The sequence below is a fragment of the Phoca vitulina genome, unplaced genomic scaffold, assembly GCF_004348235.1.
Source record: "Phoca vitulina isolate PV1807 unplaced genomic scaffold, GSC_HSeal_1.0 scaffold23, whole genome shotgun sequence".
In the NCBI taxonomy this organism is placed as follows: domain Eukaryota; kingdom Metazoa; phylum Chordata; class Mammalia; order Carnivora; family Phocidae; genus Phoca; species Phoca vitulina.
The window spans coordinates 7,484,184-7,506,561 of NW_022589726.1; the positions used below are offsets into that span (position 1 = coordinate 7,484,184).

Below are 22,378 nucleotides of genomic sequence, written 5' to 3' on the forward strand. Positions count from 1 at the left end.
GGATAAAGCAGAAAACTGAAAGGAAAAAGCAACATTGTATCAGCTTTTTGCCCATATACTTTAAAGTTTTATAATCATGGGATCATATCTCCCTAGGTTACTTTATTTTTTATCCTATCTTATGCCATAAGGTGTTAGAGGTGTGTGTGTGTGTGTGTGTGTGTATGTGTGCACACGCATGGTCAACCACAAACACCTACCACCCCTTCCCGAATGCACACTGTAACTTCTGTCTGTTCTTTTTGAATTGAGGTAGTCTATGTAGTTTCCTACAAAAGACGAAAACCCTGAAATATTTTGCTGTCACATTGGACATTTTCATTCAGACTTCAGAAAAAATTTAATTCATCTTCTAGTTTTCTGAGATTGTATTCTATTTTAAAAATTATTTTGCTTAGAAGACCGGCAACAAAATGTAATCAATTAATAACAGACCTCCTTGAACAAACTACAAACCAATTAGACCTGGCAGACATTCTATAGAACATTCCATCCAAAAACGGAAGAATATACACATATTTCACAAGTGTACATTGAACAAGCTCCAGGATAGACCATATCTTGTGCAAAAAAATGAGCCTCAATAAATTTGGAAGGATTGAAATAATTCAGAGCATATTCTCTGACCACAACGGAACTAAAATAGAAATCCATAACAGAAGGAAATTTGGGAAATTCACAAATACATGAAAATTAAACAACAAATCCATAAGTAACCAATGAGTTCAAGAAGAAATCACAAGGGAAATTAGAAAATACTCTGAGATGAATGAAAATGAAAACACAACATACCAAAACTTATGGGATGCAGCAAAAACAGTGCTTAAAAGGAAATTTATAGCTGTAAATGTCTACCTTAAAAAAGAAGAAAAATCTTAAATCAATTACCTGAATTTTTACCTTAAGGAACTAGAAAAGAAAGAGTAAACTAGACCGAAGGAAGCAGAAGGAAAGAATTAAGGTTATAGTGGAAATAAATGAAATAGATAACATAAAAACAAAAGAGAAAACGAATGCAACCAAAGTGGGTTCTTTGGAATTATCACAAAATTGACAATCCTTTAGCTGGACTAACCAAGAAAGAAAGAGAGGAGACTCAAATTGCTAAAACCAAAAACAAAAGAGGAGACACAACTACCAACCTCATAGAAATAAAAAGAATTATAAGAGAATATGATGAACATCTGTATGTAAAAAATTAGATAACTGAAATGACATAGACCGATTCCTAGAAAGACACAAACTGCCAAAACTAACTCAAGAAGAAATAAACAATCTGAATGGATGTATTGCAAGGAAAGAGACTGAATTAATAATCTAAGATTTCCCACAAACAAAAGCCCTACCACACATTTAAACAAGAATTAACATCAGGTCTTGGGGCGCCTGGGTGGCTCAGTTGTTAAGCGTCTGCCTTTGGCTCAGTCATGATCCCAGGGTCCTGGGATCGAGCCCCGTGTCGGGCTCCCTGCTCTGCGGGAAGCCTGCTTCTCCCTCTTCCGCTCCCCCTGCTTGTGTTCCCTCTCTCGCTGTGTCTCTCTCTGTCAAATAAATAAATAAAATCTTAAAAAAAAGAAAAAAGAAAAAAGAATTAATATCAGGTCTTTACAAATTCTTCCAAAAAAGAAGAGGAAGTAACAACTCGCAAATCATTCTATGAGACCAAGGACTAAAAATATGTCTGGATGAAAAGGCCAAAACAAGGATGCTGATTCAAAAGAATTTCCAGCCTAAGAGCCCTGAGTCTGTCATATAAGACCCAAGATCACTCAAAATCATTCTTGTTGAAGTGAATAAATCTAAAGTGGAATAAACAGAACAGGTGACATTAGAAAATTATTTTATTGACAAAGATGAATGGAAAAAGCTTCATGAGCTTTACTTATCAGGTTGCTCTAAATGGAAGGCAAGGCGCAGCATCAGAAACAGACAAGACAAATAGAGGGAAGTATTAGGCCACTGTGAAATGGATAGCAGACAAGTAAGGTAAAGTTAGAGGCCATGACACAAAAACAGCAGTAAAGATAAAAGATACATCCCAGGGTTATTCTGCAGGTATCATCTGCACTAAAATACAGGGCGGGGGATTGAGGGTGGGAGTAGAGTGGGGTGTGCCCAGGTGGCTCAGTGGGTTAAGCTGCTGACTCTTGGTTTTGGCTCAGGTCATGGTCTCAGGGTCCTGGAATGAAGCCCTGAGTCCTGCTCCTGGGGAGTCTGCTCAAGGATTCTCTCCCTCCCTCTCTCTCTGCCCCTGTCCCCACTCAGGCATGTGTGTGCACGTGCACTTTCTCTCTCTCTCTCTCTCTCAAATAAATAAATAAATAAATCTTTTAAGAAAACAAAATACAGGGAGGAGAATCCAATTATATTTTGACTTCTAATCATATGATAAAACTAATTATAAAAGTATATTTTACTCAAATATTGTGATTCTGTTTATGATTCAAATAGTTTCAGAGTTTTGGATGGAGAGCTCATTCTCCTAGCTAAGAATAAAACATTTTAAAAAGTGTAGTTTCTAAGTAAAAAATTTTAAAAAAACTTAACAAGTGGTAGAGAGGAATGTGTTGTATAACTTAGGCAACAAGGAAAGAAAATTTCACCAAAAAAAGAAAAAAAAAGTAATAAAAGCCTTCAGATAAAGCCTCAGGTAAGGAATCAGTGACACGGCATGACCAGTCAATGTCTTGAATAAAATGCAGTATTTACATTTACAAATTACATTTCCTATAAAATGGACTGAGAGCCACATCAAAAGAATCATAAATGTTTACCATAGTTCACAATTAAATGGATAGCTCGATGATGCCCCATCTCCTGGAGAATCTGTAAAAGGTCCCCGATGGTCTTGTTTTTCTGTGCCCAGGACCAAAGTAATTCTCTTGTTCCACTTTTACCTTGGTCTACATATTTTTCAATGTGACGAACATCCAGCCAGGTGCTTGAAAGTCGCTCCGCTGTGGAAATTGCAAAAGGAAGAACCAAAAAATAATTTACTTTTATTGGAATACTTGTTTGGGGGCACTTTATATGTTTTATTTCATATTATTTATAATTTTTATTTTGAACTTAGCATCTACTTCCCACCCAACTTCTCCCAATGTTAACATCTTACATTACCTAGTACAATGATCAGAACCAGTGATAACTCAATTGCAGGCCTTATTCTACTTTCACCAGTTTTTCTACAAATGCCCTTTTCCTGTTCTATGATCCCACCCAATTTCCCACAGTGCGATTTGTTTTCACTTCTTCCTAATCTCCATTCTCATGGTCTTCAGTCTTTCCTTGTCTTTAAGGACAGTGAAATACTATTGTGTCCTTCTCAGTGCATAGTATCAGGAGGTTCATGATGTCGGTGTCCTATCACTAGTGATCTTGATCTTGATTGCTTAGTTAAGGTGGTATCTGCCACCTTAGTAAGTTCCTTTACTATGAAATTACCTTTCCTTGTAAAATTAATAACTATGTTGGGGGAGATACTTTGAGACTATGGAAATACCCTGCTTCTCCTCAGATTTTACCCATAAACATTTGCATCCACCAGTGGATCTTTTCTATCGTAATAACTATCGTGGTCTTTGCTTAATGGTGATCTTCTATTTTCCCTTCCTCCACCTAAGTTCATTAACTATAATTCTTCTGTAGGAAAGTGCTATCTATTCTCCCCCATTTAACTAACTTATTTATATCAGTATGGACTTACGAGTGTTTATTTTATTCTATAGCTTAAAATCCAGTATTATTATTATTATTATTATTATTTACTTTGGTGCTACAATTATTCCAGCTCTGTCCATCCAGGTTGGGTCCAGTGTTATGACAAGCCCCATAATTTTTGGAACACTTCCTTATTTTCTGACCCTACAAGATACTCCAGGCTCATTTTGCATTTCCCCCGTCCCAGCCCTGGAATTAATTACTTTTCCCAGGAGTCCTGGTTCCTTTTATTAGATAATGTGTTTAGAAGGCAAGATGTCAGTGCTGGATGCTCTCATGAGTGCCAGGGATCCATTGCTTCCAAGCAGACAGAGCTAGGAAAATATGTGTATATGCATTAACCCACACACCTGTATTTCTCTGTCTGTACACATATTGAAAACCATGATTTTATACAGATACCTGTGATTCTAAGTCAACACCACATGGTGTATTTGAGCTCTTCCTCATTTGTAACTTTATTCCCAAACAGCAAGAAACTTCGGTCTCATTATTTACAATGTCTTTACTTATTTGTTCAATACTACTACATTCAGAACTGCTAACCTATACCCCTATGAGAAACCCTTTAACCAAAATACAGCATTTATGTACAAGTCCTTTTGCCTTCAGTGTAAGAGTATTCAGGTAAGAGCCTATTTTCCAAAGTTACTAGGTTAGTTCTTTTCTTCCTCACTCCCCTCAGTGTGGTTACTCATTTGCAATAGTTAGGGTCATTTGTTGCAGTTTTAATGGAATGCTGTTTTAAATTTTTGTTCAATACTCTCTTGCTGCTGAACATTTTTGAGCAATTAAAAGCTAATCTCTGGGTAGGATCAGGGAAATGTTCTACTGGGATACTAGGATTTTAATTGTTCAAAAACAGCGTATATGACTTATTTAAGGTCTTGTATAAATATCTTAAAGCTGTACTTACTGAAAGTATATGAATTTTTATGACACCCTGAGTTAGTGGGACTCTTCAGATAAAAAAATTATACTGTCTTTGTGCACAACTTCCAGATTTTGAAGTGTATTTTATTTGTTTTTAATTTTTTTAATTTTAATTTTTTAAAACATTTTATTTATTTATTTGAGAGAGAGAGAAAGCGAGAGGAGGAACACAAGCAAGGGGAGTGAGAGAGGGAGAAGCAGGCCTTCTGCCAAGCAGGGAGCCCAATGCGGGGCTTGATCCCAGGACCCTGGAATCATGACCTGAGCCAAAGGCAGACCCGTAACGACTGAGCCACCCAGGCGCCCCTTGAAGTGTATTTTAAGGCAAAGGAAGGAGAGAGAAACCAAATGACAGATCAAATGGGTGTCTTTTTTGCCCCTGGGATAATACTCCTAGATTAGCCCAGTCATCTTGAGCACTAAAATTAGCAACGCGGTTTGGAATCAGTGATGATGATGGCAGCATCCTCTCATACCTTTGTCCTCTGGAAAGTCTAAAAAAATTAGGAAGCCAGATGCACATCAATAGATAAAATCCAGTTATCATCTGAGTGTGGTCATGGGGACCCTCGACACATCACCATAACTGGTTATGGAAATCAGTCTTCTCTTCCTCTGCCGCACATAAATTTGGAAGCTCCTCTCCAGCAGTAACCAAGGTAACCTCACTGAAAGACTCACCTATTCACCAATGATATTCTCCAAAGGTTGATGTCCTTTTAAAGGACAAACAGGGGCTCAGATTGGAGAAGTGCAATAAGACCCCTATGGAACTATCTGTGTTCAGTCTATTTCAGACTCTAAAGTTTTAAAAAATTTCTTAGGAAACTACTACACCAGTTATAGTATTTCAATCAAGACATCAGAAAGGCAAACATCTTCTGATCTAATATGGCATCCCTTCTCCCCACATTTTCAGTCCTTGAAGGGTTTCCTGGGCTATTCAATTTCCTCTAACTTTATGTTTTTGCTGAGAGTATAAGTAAATCCTGAAAGTTGATAGAGATCACAATATGAAATCATAACTGCCCCTCTTTCTGTAAATGAACAATTGACTTGGTAGTTATTACCAGTGCCTACCAATATTTCCAGTCCTCTACCCCATCAGAGAGGGAGGATTAGGTCTTCCTGCCTTGGGTTAGTTATGCCTATGTGTCTCTTTCAGCCAGATACACGGAAGAGCCAGGGCACAATGCACCAGGCTCCCATTCCCCCCACAGCAATGGTAGAAGCACATGTCAATATGGGGGTGCCTCAAGATCAAAGCAGCCTGGATTGCTGGGCCACCACATGGAGGTCAGCTGTCCTGGACCCTCAGTGCTCTTCCCACAAGCAAAGGTAAACTTCTGTTATGTTAACCACAGACAGTGATTTTGGTGGTGCTTGTTATTGCAGGCTGACTTGGGTCTATCCTGATTAATACACACACAGTTTTATCTTGGGTGTTCTGTTACTTCAGTCATATCTTGCATCAGAAAAGAGTGAAAGGAAGTTGCAGCTCTTGTGACTACATTTCAAAGGATGATAAAGTTGAGACATTCTATATGAATGCATGCTTAGGCTGTAGAGGGAAAAACAGCTACACTAGAGTATCTGACATCATTAAGTCGGAATGTCTTTGCCTTTCCTCCATATTTTAAGTTCTGGCAAGAATATTTTATTATTTCTTTCTTTGAAGACATGATGTCTCATGAAGAGACAAGGACTATCCAAATGTCAATATATATTTTAGACAGCTTATCACTAAAAAAAAAAATAGAAGGGGACCTTCAAAGCAAAAATACTTGGCAAGACCTAGTAACTCTATTTTAATGTATTTCTTTGATGATGTAATCTGCCTATTTGGTTGAGGCACAACTTTCATAAACATTTTATTTAACTATTTCTAGAAGCTCTTAGAGGAAATAGTGCAAATCAGTATAGTTTGTTAAAAAGAAAACCATAGGCCCCAAACGGCATCACTTAGGCCAAGTCACCAAACAGGGCTTAATACCTAATCTAACTGTAGTGTCAACCTCCCCCGGAAATATAAATCTTAACCAGCCAGTCAGGAATTTTCTGATCAGGGCCAATGAAGTAATCTGTTACATGGGCCCTCTCTATCCCCAAAGGAAGATGAGGTCATCTGCATGATAAGAAACCTTGCTCTTCTCCCTAAGGGAAAGTGATCTTGCCAGGAACAATCCTTTTCTTTTGCCAATAACTTTCTTGCCCCACCATCTTTCCTATAAAAACCTTCCATTTTGTACAACTCCCTGAACTCCCCTCTATTTGCTAGATGGGATATGGAATCATTAAATAAAGCCAATTAGATCTTCAGATATACTTGGTTGAATTTCATTTTTTTTTTTTAACAAATTCAAACATTTGTTTAATGTGCTAGCAGTACAGTAATTGCATACATCAAGTGTAAATGGAGGGGCACCTGGGTGGCCCAGTCAGTTGAGTGCCTGGCTCTTGATTTCAGCTCAGGTCATGATTTCAGGTTCATGAGATCGTTCCCCGTGTTGGGTTCCATGCTCAGTGTGGAGTCTGCTTGGGATTCTTTCTCTCCCTCTCCCTCTGCCCCTTCCCATGCTCATGCACTCTCTCTCTCTCTCTCTCTCAAATAAGTAAATCTTAAAAAAAAAAAAAAAAAAGCATGTGTGGAGCAAGAAGAGGGTTCCCTAACTAAAGATGAGGGCATCATGGGGGCACCTGGCTGGCTCAGTCAGTGGAGCTTGGGACTCTTGATCTCAGGGTTGTGGGTTCAAGCCGCATGTTGGATGTAGATTACTTAAAAATAAAATCTTATAAAATCTTAAAAAAAAAAAAAAGATGAGGGCATCATGGAAGGCTTCCTAGAGGAGTGGTTTCTGGAGCCTGAGCCAAGTTTAAAACTGTAAGTATTTCTAAAGAGAGGCCACTGCTTAAGGAATTATTGGATGGAATATACTATACTGGGGAGGAAAAAGAAAATCACTGGAATTTCAGTTGGAAAACAAGATAAAGAATGAACTCTGAGGCTCTATTGTCTTCAAAAGAGAAAAGTCATCAGTCAAGACAGAGGACCCTTGTGGCCCCTTGGATATATGCATGAAAATGTGGGTTTAGGGGTGGCTCTGCCATTGACCTATGGTGCAACTCTAGGCAAGTCACTGAGCAGTTCCAAACTTCTCATTAATAAATATCCTTTGAAGTCCATTTGAAATCCCTCCCAAAACAGACACTAAGTTTGGTGGCCCCTCTCTGGTGCGCTGTTTATAGGAGCACTGACCTTAAAATACCTCCAGTCTTTAGAACACTTCCCAGTCTCCAAATTAACATTCCAACAGGGGAACACTAAATATCAAATTTCAGCAAAGTGAAAGTTTCGGTTTCTACTTTTTCTATTAGTAAATTAACTGGCTAGCATTTATAGAGTATGAGGCATAATGTAGATATAATGAACTATATCAGTTAATAATATTTATACAACATACAATAGGCTTTTAAAAAATAAAATAAAATAAAACAGCTCCCTCTCGGGGCACCTGGCTGGCTTGGTCAGAAGAGCATGCAACCCTTGATCTCAGGATTGTGAGTTCGAGCCCCACATTGCGTGTACAGATCACTAAAAAATAATAATAATAATAATAATAAACTTAAAAAAAAAAACCCAGTTCCCTCTCCACTTCGAATCTTTGGGATAAGACATGACATGACTTTGGGATAAGACATGAAGAGAGAGGACAGCCTTGTGGGCTCTCACAGTCAGGGAGGAGCATGAGGGTGTGACATTGTCATCAGTTAGACCCTGAGACCTGGCCTTCGCTGCCTACATGCTTGTACACTTTGTCTTATATTTTTCCCTAAGCTCTTCTTTCTGGGTTTCCCCTTAACTCAGAGAAGTGAAACCCCAAAACCACCCTTCCAGGTGGTGGCTTCTGCCCTCACAAGACTTCCTACTGGCCCAGACCACCCAGACCATTTGAGCTAACCCTGACTTGAGCCTGTGCAGAGAGACCATGGAGTGACCTCTGGAATGACCTACAGTTACCTTTACCTCATTATAATTCAAAAATCTCTGCCCAAGGAGGAGCCTCAGCCTCATTTACATAGCACACAAGATCCATAGAGGCATGTGACCTCTTGCCTGCCTCTACATAGGATGACAAGGCTTCCCTAGCTAAATATTCAGCCTACCCCTAAATAAGAGAAACCCATTCACCCTCTCTGTGGGAGTCATGGCTTTGAAAGCCATTCCCCATGATCTCCTTAATTGCTGCAAATGAAAGTGTTCTTTGTGGGACAACTGAACCCGTGCCTGACTCACCAAGGCAGGGACTCATGTTGGTTTGGTTACAACATCAGCTCACTTTACAACGGGGGTGGATTGGGGCAAGGTTTAAGGGCTGAAAGACGAGAAAAGAGTCTGTCAGATGGGGAATTTTTGCTGATGGGGAATTTTTGCTGATGGGGAATATTTGCTGAGTGACAGACAGAGGCCCTGAGTGTTAGCATACAATCTGAAACTCTAATCTGAAAGCAAACAAGGCCAATAGAAGACTTCTGAGAAGGTGATGCCAAGGTGGAAGCTTTAGTTTTGGGAGGATCCATCTGGTGGCAATAGTCTCACAAACAATATATGCACATAGAAAGGTAAAAACACTTTATGGCTCACAGTTCTCACAGTAGAAAAGGAATAGTTTATAGCTGCTAAGGAGAGCTGGAGTTAACTTTTCAAGTCAGATTTCCCACATAATTCTCTTCTCCATTTTTAACTTTCTGAATTTCCCTTTTAAAAGGGCAACAGGCCATGATTCTGTGCCCTCTCATCCTGTGACTTGAGGCAAAAGAGATGCCAAAAGAGCTGAGGTTTGAGTTTCCTAACACTGACCAGGGTCAGAGGGTTCTGAGTTTGCACTGGGTCTATATAAAGCAAAGGCATTTTTTCTAATAGTAATAGTTCACCGAGTAAAACTGACCCAGGCTCAGCTGAAATGGATACTGCATGCATGGGTTGCTTCCAGGATGAGAAATGAAATATATTTTCTCTTTCTCTAACTGGTGATTCACAGCGCAACCTTAATAGCTTTTCTTCAATGATGACGCATTCTGCACAGAAACACCACTAAGCAGTATTATTAGCATCCATATAGGAACAGATTCTAGAAAACAAGAGCTTCAATGTGATGGGACAGGAACACAGACTCTTGACATGTTAGTTATATCCTTCAATATTCATAGTTTTCTCTAATCCTTCTTTGTTTTTTTCCAGAACATAGAAATTCGTTTCTTCACAGTACTAAACAAAGAGTAAACTTCTCAGTGACTAATTGTGTTGTTAAACTTGAGAGCACTCTAAAGAAAAAGATAAATTAAGAAAAATATGCCGTAGGCAAGCATTGTTTAAATCATTGTTTTTTGGAAGGCAGATCTTTTGTTTGAAAGGCATCTTGGCATAATAGAAGCCAAAAAGTCCACCTGAAAAGTTCAGGTTATCTGAAGACACTGATTGCTTAATAATCATTTAATGTTCAAAGTTCCTTTTAGGCTTTGTTTTGAGAGGGCAGAACTATCTAGGTAGTGCTAACCACCGGGGAATTCAACTGCAGAAATCACTCTCCATATGCAAATATGTCTCTGAAGGGGTTTTTTAGAATAACGCAACACAGCCTTGTTTGGAATCTGTATTTGCATATAACCACATGCCAAAGCCCCTAGTAAATTAAGACTGCCTTCTTTTGTTTTGTGATAACATGATGGGAAAAGGAAAAGATACCTCTGTTCTTTCTTCCTACAAAGCACACAACACAATTAGGCCTTTGATTTATTTATTTAATTTTTTAAAAAGATTTTATTTATTTGAGAGAAAGAGAGAGAGACAGAGCACAAGCAGGGGGAGGGGCAAAGGGAGAGGGAAAATCAGACACCCCACCGAGCAAGGAGCCCCACTCGAGGCTCGATCCTATCTGATGCAGGGCTCAATCCCAGGACCCTGAGATCGTGACCTGAGCCGAAGGCAAACCTCATAACCCACTGAGCCACCCAGGTGCCCCAGGCCTTCTTTTATTTATTTATTTATTTTAAAGATTTTATTTATTTATTTATTTTATTTATTTGAGAGAGAGAGAGAGAGAGAGAGAGCACATGGAGGGGGGAGGGTCAGAGGGAGAAGCAGACTCCCTGCTGAGCAGGGAGCCCGATGCAGGACTCAATCCCGATCCCGGGATCATGACCTGAGCCGAAGGCAGTCGCTTAACCAACTGAGCCACCCACCTTCTTTTAAAAGAACATTTAACTGAAGATATTTTTAATTCCAAAAGAAGTCAAACAAAAGTCAAACATGTAAGTTGGCTCAACTCCTCTTACCAGACTATAGCATTAACACCCACTAGCTAATAAATTTTACCAGAAGTAATTCTTTGCCATACTTAAGTTTATTTTTTACCCATACTTGAGCAGGACTTATACTCCATGGCAGGGCTGTGCATGATTTTTCAGGTATCCTTCCATGTGCCCTGCTCCCTCAATCCCAGATTCAGGTAAGCACCTAATATTAACTACCTCTGTGAAAAAAATTTAAGAACAGTTCACCCTCAACACCAGCATTTCAGTCCGCAGCTCAGAAGCTGTGTGATTCCATACCCAGGTAATGATCAGTACTATTTCCCCATGCTTTCTTCCTTTGTTAAATTTCTTTATAGAATTTGTTTAGGCCTGTAGCCTATACAAATTGGCAAAATCAAATTAGAAAATCCCTTGTAGGGACCACAACTTGAATCTAGTACAATGCTTTGTTTGATATTCTTTCCCAAGAGGTTTTGGATGTTTCACAGACATCTGTTCGTTATTCAATCATAGATATTTACTGAATGCCTACTCTGTACTAGGTACAATTTTAGATGCTAAAGGAGTAAGAAGGAAACAAGGCAAACAAAAAAATCTCCTGCCCCCTTGAAGCTTATTTCTAGATAGGCAAAAAACAAACAAAGATATATAAAGTGTGTGAGGGATGATAAGTGATGTGGGGACAAATAAAGCAGGAAAGGAGCATAAGGAGCATGGGGGGCTGTCAATTTTTAAAAAGTGGTCATAGTGGCTAATAGTTAAAAACACAAAGGAAGTGAGGAAATAAGCCTCAGGGTTACCTGCAGGAAAAATGTTCCTTGCGTGTCCCAGGAGAGGCCAATTCGGCTAGCGAGGAGCAAACAAGAAGGAAGTGAGAGAAGCCATGTAGGACTCTGGGGTTTACTGTGAGACGGGAAGCTACTGAAGGGTTCTGAATAGGACAAAGATATAATATCCTTTGCATATAGACTTTAGCTCACTGGCCACTGTGCTGAAAAGTGACTCGAGGAGGGCAAGGGCAGTAGCAGGGAGCCCAGTTAGGAGGCTGCTGAAATTATCCAGTGGGATCTGATAGTGGTTTGGGCCAGGATGGTGGTGGCGGCCGTGGTAAGAAGCAGTCAGATTATTAGATAGAGCCTGAAAGCAGAGTCCACAATACAGACTGAGAGACAGGATGTGGTTTGTGAGAGAAAGCAAGAAGTCACAGAAGGCTAATATTTTCAGCCTGAACAAATGAAGGATGGGGTTGCCATTAGCCAAGATGGGGAAAAACTGGTGGAGGGAAGCATTTCTGGGCTGTTAAGTCGGAGACATCTGTCAAGTAGGCAAATATAAGAGATGGTGCTGATGTTGGAGAGAGAGACCCAGGCTAGAAACGTGGCAGTTATTAGCATATAGACAGAATTGACAAGATAGTGGGTATAGAAGATAAATAGAAGAAGTCTGCGACTAATCCCAGGGGTTCTCGGGGAGGTCAGAGAGATAAAGAGGAACCTGCAAGAAGAGAAGAAAATAAAGAGTGTACGTTATAGAAGTTAAGAAAGTGCTTCAAGGAGGAAGGAGTGATCAACTGTATCAAATAAGAGGGAACTGAGAACTGACCTTTGGAGTTAGCCTCTGTGACCCTGGATGAGAGGTATTTTAATGGAGCAGTGGGGGATGAAAGCCTGATTGGAGCAGGTTCCAGAGAAAATGGAGGGCCTGGAATATAAATAGCCCTTTTACAGAATTTTATCTTAAGTAAGATGGGAGAAATTCCATGGTCGTCAAAAGAACACAGGCTCTACTCCACTCTCAGGGAGGGGAAGCATCACTCTTCATTCCTTAAGTGTGGGCTGCACATAGTGACTTTCTTCCAAAGACTATGCAAAGAGGGGAAGAGAAAGAGTATCAGTGTAGAAAACGGACAGATATGACCTCAACTCTGGTTAACATCAACAGTGCTAAGTTATGTAAATAGTGGGTACCCCTGATATGATGTCATGAAAATGGCACTTTACCTCTGCAGGCTGCCTCTCAAAAATCCGTAACCTCAGTCTAATCATGAGTAAAACATCAGTCAAATCTCGGTCAAGAGATATTCTACAAAATGGTGGACCAGTACTGACCAATATTGACCAGTACTCCTCAAAACTGCCAAGGTCATCAAAAACTAGAAAAGTCTGAGAAACTATCACAGCGAAGAGGAGCCTAAGGATACATGATGACTAAATGTAATCCCAGATGGGATCCTGGGAAAGAGAAGGGGGGTTAGGAAAAAATGAGGGAAATCTGGATAAAATATGCACTTTAATAATAATATATCGATAGTGTAACAAATGTACCATACTAATATGTTAATAACAGGGGAACTGAGTGCAGACTATATGCAAAAGATATAAAAGATGAGGATTTTTTGTACAATCTTCTAAAGTTTTCTGTAAATTTAAAATTGTTCTAAACAATGAAGTCTATCTAAACACTTTTTTTTTAAAAAAGAACATAGGCTCTGGAGTCTGACCACCTGATTAGGATCCTAGTCTGCACTTTACTAGACTGTGACTTGAGTTATTTAAATTCTCTGAGAGTCAGTTTCCCTATCTATAAAGTGGAAATACAGAAAGTATCTACCTCACAGAAGTTTTGTGATAAATGACATAATCCATGTGAAGTGCTTAGCACACAGTGTCTGGCAAATAGTAAGCACTCCATAGATGGCAGCTATTATTATTATTATTACTCTTATTTTGATTCTTTACTGAATAGTCAAAGACACACTTAATGTGACTTTATATTTAATTTGCTTTAGGTGATTAATAATAATTCCTAGGATAATTTTATTTCCTTTTTTGAGAGGAAGAAAACTGAATACAACCCATTACAGACTACCTGTAAAAGCATTTCTTTCTCAGCATATCATAAGCGTTGAAACATGTCATGGTGTGAACTGCTCCAAACAATTTAATCCAAATACCACCCTATGGTAATGTAATGAAATGACTTGTCACCAGAGGCTCTGTTACCGCATCTGTAAGGTAGTATAAGATAAGTAACATTTTCAGTTTGGGCTCCTCCTTTCATTACAAAGCCATAAAATCATAATCAACCAGAGAATGTAATACCTTGTGATTTATTATTCTTAATAACCATATGTGATAAAAGTGATTTGAAGAATAAAATGTAGAATATGTTTTTTTTTTAAGGCGGCGCCTGGGTGGCTCAGTCGTTAAGTGTCTGCCTTCGGCTCAGGTCGTGATCCCAGGGTCCTGGAATCGAGCCCCGCATCGGGCTTCCTGCTCAGCGGGAAGCCTGCTTCTCCCTCTCCCACTCCCCCTGCTTGTGTTCCTGCTCTCGCTGTGTCTCTCTCTGTCAAATAAATAAACAAAATCTTAAAAAAAAACCACACACACACACTTTTTTTTTTTAAGATTTTATTTATTTATTTGACAGAAAGAGAGACAGCGAGAGCAGGAACACAAGCAGGGGGAGTGGGAGAGGGAGAAGCAGGCTTCCCGCGTAGGACAGAGCGCGCAATGCGGGGCTCGATCCCAGGACCCTGGGACCATGACCTGAGCCGAAGGCAGACGCTTAACGACTGAGCCACCCAGGCGCCCCAATATGTAGAATATGTTTAAAGATAAAAAACAATTAAGTGGAGAAGTGAAAGAGTGTGGTAAAATAACTGGTATATTAAGATGCTACTAAAGAAGAGAATTTGGTCTAAGCAATGGCTCCCAAACCAGGCTGTGCATCAGACTCACCTCTGCAAAACACAGAAAGATGCTGGATCCTTAAAGTAGACCTGCTGAATCAACAGCTCTGGGGGTGGGCCTAGGCATTTGTATCTTTATTTTTTTTAAAGATTATTTATTTATTTATTTGAGAGAGAGAGAGAGAACATGAGTGGTGGGGGGTGGGTGGTGAGAAGCAGAGGGAGAGGGAGAAGCAGGCTCCATGCTGAGCAGAAAGCCTGACGCGGGGCTTCATCCCAGGTCATGACCTGAGCCAAAGGCAGACACTTAAACCGACTGAGCTACTCAGGCATCCTGGCATTTGTATCTTTAAAAGATTGCACAGATCATTCCGGTTTGTGAAGGACTAAGCTGCCATATGATCTTTGTCCGACCTTTGTCGGAGCTGCCTTTGTAAATACAGTCTGATATTCACCATCATCAAGAATCATGATCAGCTTGAGAGAGTCTTACCTATTACTCTTGCATTGCTTTCTATGTGGAATTTTGGACACTCTGCATCTTCAGGCTCTCCGCTGTCCTGAGCATAATAGGGGCTGTCTCCCTGCTTCAGTCCTCCAGTACTCTCCCCTTCACCCTCTAAGGTCAAGTTTTCCCTCCCTGCACTTCTTCCTGTCTTTCTGCTTTCACTGTGCCAATAGGGAAACTCAGCATATTTAACATGGGCAGTTGCCCTCAACCGCCCTGAACGGAGTCAGGCTTCCCTTCTGGCTGAGCCAATAATTCATGAAGCAGCTGCTCTGTTCTAGGTCTCCTTTCAGAGCTATGTAGTCTAGCTATGTGCACAGTAAATTATAGTTGGAGAATCAAGGAACAGACATTTTAGATTCTTCCCCTATGAAAGAATATATAAAGGAACAATGGCCAGACTCTACATAAAAACAGAAATGTGACCCACAACGCGCATCAGCCAGTTCAGGATGCCGATCTACTATATACAGTAACTAGTCCGGGAAGTCATATTAGCATCTGTAGCAGCTAATCCAGGAAGCCAAACAATAATCCCCGCAGCAATCAGTCCCAAATAGTTAGGACTTAATTAACAACTGCCACTTCCCTGATTTTTGCCCCCGCTTCCAATTCAGGACCATCTGGAAAAAGCCAAGTATGCACCCTCAACAATTCCATGGAATGCTCCCCTGCTAGTTAGCCTGTCCGTAGCTTCTCCATGCCAACTGCCTCCAATAATGGCGGACCTGAAGCCTTCTCTTTTTTCCACTATCAAGCTTTTCCACTCCCCGCTTGCCTTTGGGCCTCCATCAAATGCAAGTGATGGTGGCTGGCTCCCCTGCTTTGAATAAATAGCCTTTGTTTGTTCTCATTTGGCTGGTCTTCATTAATTTCCACAACTAGAAAAAAATGGGGCTGCATGTTTGAAATGGCTCACTGAATTGTTCTTTCATGGCTGCAACGAATGTACTTTAGAGAGGCTCTGAGATGTAGGAGAAAGAGCAGAGCAGTCAGCACTTGTGAACTTGAGGAAGTCACGGTCTGGAAGAGTAGCGTGGCTGTGGGTAAGGCCACAGGCAGTGGATCCAAACTGCCATGGTTCAAATCCTGGCTCTGCTACTCCTTAGCTGGGTCAATTTGGGCAAGTGTAACTTAACGTGTACTACAATTTCCTCATCTGTTAACACATTGGTGATGATAATAGCACCTGCCTCACAGGGCAACTGTTAAGTGCTATATGAGACAACCCATGTAAAGCGTGAATGTCTGGATTTCAATGCCTAGAGAGGGAGGGAGAGAGAGAGAGAGAGAGCAGCAATACGGGGCTGGACTTCCTGAAAAGCAGCAGTGACGTGGGACTGAGGACTAACTGTCCTTCTTAGATGGGACATACGCTCTTCCATTTTCAGTCTTCATTCTGTTTTACACATTTATGCTAGTTATCTGGCCCCATTGACTACCTGTGGACTGGAATAAAAAGATTATTCTCTCATGAACATAGTAATTCTAGGAAACCAATGGGTGCTGAAACTGCCCATGTCATCCATTTCAAAAAGATCTGGTGTAGGAAGAATCTTATCCCTCAAATGCATACTCTATGTTTTCCAGAAGTCAAAGAGTCAAGTATTCTTTTCTGACATTTTTACATAAGGGTCATACTTTAAAATTACAGAGCTTATAATATAGAAACCATTTTCATTTTTTAATTTAAATTCAATTAATTAACATAGAATGTATTATTGGCTTCTGAGGTAGAGGTCAGTGACTCATCAGTCTTATATAATACCCAGTGCTCATTACATCACATTCCCTCCTTAATGTCTATCACCCAGTTACCCCATACCACCACCTCCCTCCCCTCCAGCAACCCTCTGTTTGTTTCCTATGATTAAGAGTCTCTTTGGGGCGCCTGGGTGGCTCAGTTGGTTAAGCGACTGCCTTCGGCTCAGGTCATGATCCTGGAGTCCCAGGATCGAGTCCCGCATCGGGCTCCCTGCTCGGCAGGGAGTCTGCTTCTCCCTCTCCCACTCCCCCCTCTTGTGCTCTCTCTCTCTCTCACTCTCTCTCTCAAATAAAAAAAAAAAAAAAAAAAAAAAAGTCTCTTTGGTTTGTCTCCCTCTCTGATTTCATCTTATTTTATTTTTTCCTCTCTTTCCCTATGATCCTCTCTTTTACCTAGAAGCCCGATGCCACATTCCACAAAGTATGACCATATTGTTCGTCAACAACAAAACTTTTTTTCTCATAGGTCTTCTGCTATTCTTGCTTAAAAAAAAAAAGGTGATTTCAGAGAATTAAGGCTAAGTTGTTTTGACATGATTGTGTTTATTTTCAACTAACATTAAATGTGTCATCATGGAAGATCAAATCGAACAAAAGTGCCTGTACTTAACAAAACAAAGATATTTTTTCCTGAATTATTTCCGGTGGTCACACTCAAGACTTCCAAAAGGCAGTTGCTCAACTTCCCAATGACTGCTTAAAATGGTTTTAAAGCCAACTTTCTAGATCGAAATAAAAAGACATCATCTAGCATAAACCTTCATGCCACAAACTGGGTAAGTAAGCAAGAAATATTTAATTAAGAAAATTGGGAGCCACATTAATGACAGATAGTATTTTACTTTTCACCTGAAATTTAACTAAGATGGGCACTTGGAAGTGTACTGAAAACACCAAAGGATAAAATTAAAGGCATAAATGTGTTTTAATATGAAAATTATATTCTAGGGTGATTTTGCTCTAAGAAGACATCACATAGGCGTTCTGATTTAAAATATTCTGAACCAAGTAAGGCAGGTACAGTTGAATAAACATTAGTTTCATGAGGGTAGCTGCTTTTCCCAAGCCTCCGCTCGCTTAATCTTGCACAGGTACCCAAAGTGTCTTTGAAAGAGAAGGGGGAGCTCATCTTCGGGTGTCAGGGAGTATTTGGGTTCCTCCCAAGGCGAGGAATGCACAGCTTCCCGGTCGGAAGCCCCCGGGAGGCCGCGCTGTCCCCTCGGTCCCAGACCCGCAGTTGCCCGGTAGCGAGAGCGGCAGGTCGGACTGAGCATGCGCGCCGCGGCCCCGCCGCCCTCCCCCCGCCGCCGCCGCCGCCGCCGCCGCCGCCGCCTCCGAGGGCCGCACTCACCGAGGCCGCGCCAGCCCAGCTCGCCGTCGCAGCTGTCCAGGACCGCGCAGAGCTCGCCCAGCAGCGCGGGCGGCATGTCGAACAGGAGTGTGTGCGCCGTGAGCGCGCCGCGGGCCCCGCAGCTCCGCGCCGCCGCCGTCCAGGCCATGGCTCGGCCGCCGGAGACCAGGGGCCAGTCGGAGGGATGCGGAGCCCGGGCCTCGCCGCGCCCGTGAGGTGCGATTACACAACCGCGGAAATCCTGCTTCCCCGACGGCGGCCAAGGCAGCAGAACTTGCCGAGCCCCACAAGGGGCGGGCCCCACATGACGCAAAGCGCTGCTCGGCAGCGATGCCCCGGCGGACGCCTGGCCTGGCCGCGGGGTCTCCCTGCCTCTGCGCGGCCCCTCTCACAGGCCTTACGTTTTGAACAGTTCTTTTCGTTGCTCTGGGTCTGCGACGCGACTGGAGAGACAAAGAAGGGAGCGAGAGCTGGGCAAAGACGAGGAGGGCAGTCTACTACCCCTTCTGCCTGCCCTGGCATGGGCTGTCTCCTGGCCTGGACGGACAGAACACCTGCCATTACTTCTTTTAAAATGCATTTTGCTTTACCCTGCCAGAAAGCAATGTTTATTGAGGAACAGTTGGAAAACCCAGAAAAACTGAAAGAAGAAAATAATCACTCAGCTGAAGACAACCATTCAAGAGGTTTGGCACATCTTCCAACTTTTCCTGAAGTTGAACAGATAAATGTGCATATATGAAGTGATTGTTGGGAAAGACAAAAACAAAAACAAAAAAATACCAACAACAGGAAAACAAAAGAGAGAACAAAGCAAAAGAAAGTTGTGCTCATTTTCTTCATGAGGCTGCCCATTCTCCATATTGCTACTTAGTTTTACTACATTCTTTTCTCCCTGGGCTTTCTTGATAAAACACCGTTCCACTACTTTTTTATTCTTCAAAGTGTTTGACAGAATCGTTTGCTTTCAACATGGAGTTTAAATAAAATTGACTATTGTTTTTGAAATATTCTATCGTATATGCTGTAATATCCCATCATAGGCATGATACAAATGCTACTGATAAAAAAAGGAGATGCTTTGAAAGTGGTGAGAAAAACCCAACCTTAATGACTGTAGAGTGGACAATTGCCACCAACCGAAGAATAGCAACCCTATTTGAAACCTTTCAGATTTGTACTCTTTGGCAATGGTGCCCCTTAGAGACCAACATTTGATGATACACTATCATTTTGCACCCCTACCCCTACCTGAATTTCCAGGTCGTTCTCAGCTAAAGTATACTACAAAATACACTTGAAAATTAATAAAGACAATACTTTTTGGGCAAAGGTTTCTATATCCCTTTGTTCAAATAGCTAAAATTTCATTGTCGATCTGAACACGCTTAAGAAGCCCTATACCTCTCAAAGGGACTACCTGAATATACTGAGCAACAGAGGCAGGATACAAGTATTTGACAGCTATTGAGTTGGTGAATTGGTAGAACAGGGGATCCAAACTTCAACTCTCCTACGTAGAGGAACCAGGAATCACTGTCGCTGAGTCAAACAGTCAACATGGCCTGCTTTTCCAGATCTTCTGATTTACAGAGAAGCAAGAATTGTATGTGAAAGCCAGATTATGTGAAATCTATATGGATTATGTGAAATGTATTTTCAATGTTGGCAGTTAGTATCAGACCATGCTTCCTCCCTATTCCTTAAAATTGCCTTTGACTTTTGAATTTTAAACCATCCGGTTATATCACTCACTGCTCTTCACTGTCGCTGTCATCCACTGCTCTCCCCCATCTTAATTCTTCCCTCTCGGTTTTAGACTATATAGCTCCTGCTCACTGCAATTTTCTCCAATACTAATACAATTTTCCACCTTAAAATGAACCAAAAAACAATCTTTGGTGATTTGAAATATTTGTTGAGCAAATGATGATCTTTCCAATACCCTGTCCTCCCACTTCTTTGACTCATCCTCTCCTCCAGTAATCTTATTTTCCAGCCTACTTAAGCCAGTCACTCCCATGATCATTTCCTAGAACTTGTCATTATCAATAACCATGCCTTCTGTAATTTCTATTTCATGAATCCACTCTAACCACACCTCCTGTCCTTCTAGGGCATTCCCTCTAGTACTCTGACCCCAACAATCCTTCCCCCTCACCAGGATACCAAATCGAAAATCTTGCCACCTCTTCTCTGGCCCCACCCTCTTGATGTCCTTACTTTTCTCTTTATCCATAAAGTCCACGCTCAATTTTTACAATCCCTCTCTTGCATATGCTTTCCATTCTCTTGCTCCTCTCTGGCTTTGTTGAGCTCTCTTAACAAATCTACCATCCTGATTAGATGCAATTTTCTAATTTTGGGCTCTGCACCCGTGTACCAGAATGTAGCTGGGGGTAGGGTGGGGAATAAAAACCTGTTGATTGGACTCAATTTAAAATCAAAATCATGACTTTCAAATGGGTCCTTTATACTGCCAGGCTGTCGCACTGTGGGCCTTTATCCCATTTACTCTGCTGGTCCCCTTTACAACTGTTTTATGCCTTCTCTTTTCTCAACTCCCATTACCCTCTCCTCCATCCTTGTGCTCAGCTAATGATCTTGAGAATATTTATTAAGAGTACTGATGTATCAGAAAAAAAAAAAAAAAAAAAACTTCCACAGAATCTCAGCATCACCATCTATCTACCTACCAGCATCTTAACAGACATACCTGCCCTCGCTCCTTTTCCATAGGTCAATTGTGTAGGCTCCTATCTAAATCTGCTCCCTTCACCTGGGCACTAGATCTGATCTCCTTCCTGCCTCCTACTCAAAGACATCAAGGGCAGTTGTTTTCACTCTCAGCTACATCATCAATTTCTCACTCTCTACCGTATCAATTCCATTGGCATACAAATACGATGTTATTTTTTCCACCTTAAAATGAACCAAAAAACAATTTGATGCTATCCGCCCCTTTGATGCCATAATTACCCCCATTTCTTCGCTCCTTTTCATAGTAGATTTGAATATTCTTACTGTCTCCCAACTTTTCTCCTGTTATCTTCTCTTAAACCAACTCTAGAGCCATCCCTCCTACCTTACTCCACTTGAAACAGCTCTCAGAGTCATCTATGTCCACATCATTGCTGAATATAACAGTCCATTTTCAGGTCTCATCTTATTTGACTCATCTGTAGTTTTTGATACAGGTGATCTCCCCCCCCCCCTCCTTCTTGGACACTTCCTTTGTCTTCCAAATTCTCTTACATTTTAGCTTACTTCACTGGTCACTCTTCAGCCTCCCTTGCTGTCCCTTCTCTTCTCCCTTAATGTTGGGTTCAGTTCATAGTTCTACGTACACCCATTCCCTTGGTGATCTCAGCCAGTTTCGAGGCTTTAAATACCATCCATCTACCAAGGACTGCCAGCTGTATATGGTTAGCCCAGACCTTTCCCTTGAACTTCAGACTCATGTCCAAAATTGAACCCTTGATGCTGAACCTGCCCTTCGACATTCTTCCCCATCCAGCTCACTCTATCCTTCCAGTTGCTTGAACCAAAAACTATAGAGTCAAGCCTGACTCTTCCATTTCTTCCCAGCCCATGTTCAATCCACCAGCAAACCCTGTCGACTCTATTCAAAATATATTTAGAATCATACTTTCCTCCTCCTCCACTACTGCCACCCCGGTTTGAGCCATCATCATATCTTGCCTGGTTTACTACAGTTGTCTTCCAACTAAAGTAGCTTCCACTGTTGCTTCCTATAGACTTTCCTCAACACTGCAGCCAGATTCATCCTTTTAAATCAAATCTGATTATGTCTCTCATTTGTTTAGAAGCCAACAATGGCTTCTAATTTCAGTCAGAGTAAAAGTCAAACTCTTTGTACGATCTGCATTTGCTCTCCCCCTCCCACTCTGCTGTTACCCTCTGATCTTGTTTCCTTGTTCATTGTGCATAACCACACTGCCTCCTCGCTGGTCCTTGAACACACCAGGCAGAGTCCCACATTAAAGCCTTTGCACTTGCTATTCCGTTGCCTGGTATACTCTTCCCATCTTGCTACAGTCTACCCTGACCTCCATATTTAAAATTGCAGTGGTCCATG

General features: G+C 41.2%; 1 protein-coding gene across 3 annotated transcripts in view; it reads right to left on the bottom strand.

Annotated features, from left to right (window-relative positions):
- Window positions 1-22,378, bottom strand: part of IRAK3 (interleukin 1 receptor associated kinase 3) — a 59,421-nt gene that overhangs the window by 29,017 nt on the left and 8,026 nt on the right. For 2 of the 3 annotated variants that reach the window (XM_032420432.1, XM_032420430.1), the window contains exons 1-2: window positions 18,280-21,951; window positions 2,775-2,957 (exon numbers count right to left, since the gene is read on the bottom strand). In XM_032420432.1, coding sequence (XP_032276323.1) covers window positions 2,775-2,957; window positions 18,280-18,427 — 331 coding nt within the window. In that variant the 5' untranslated portion in view covers window positions 18,428-21,951. Of the gene's footprint in view, window positions 1-2,774; window positions 2,958-18,279; window positions 21,952-22,378 lie in introns of those variants that run through there. The other variant, XM_032420431.1, reaches the window with a different exon arrangement.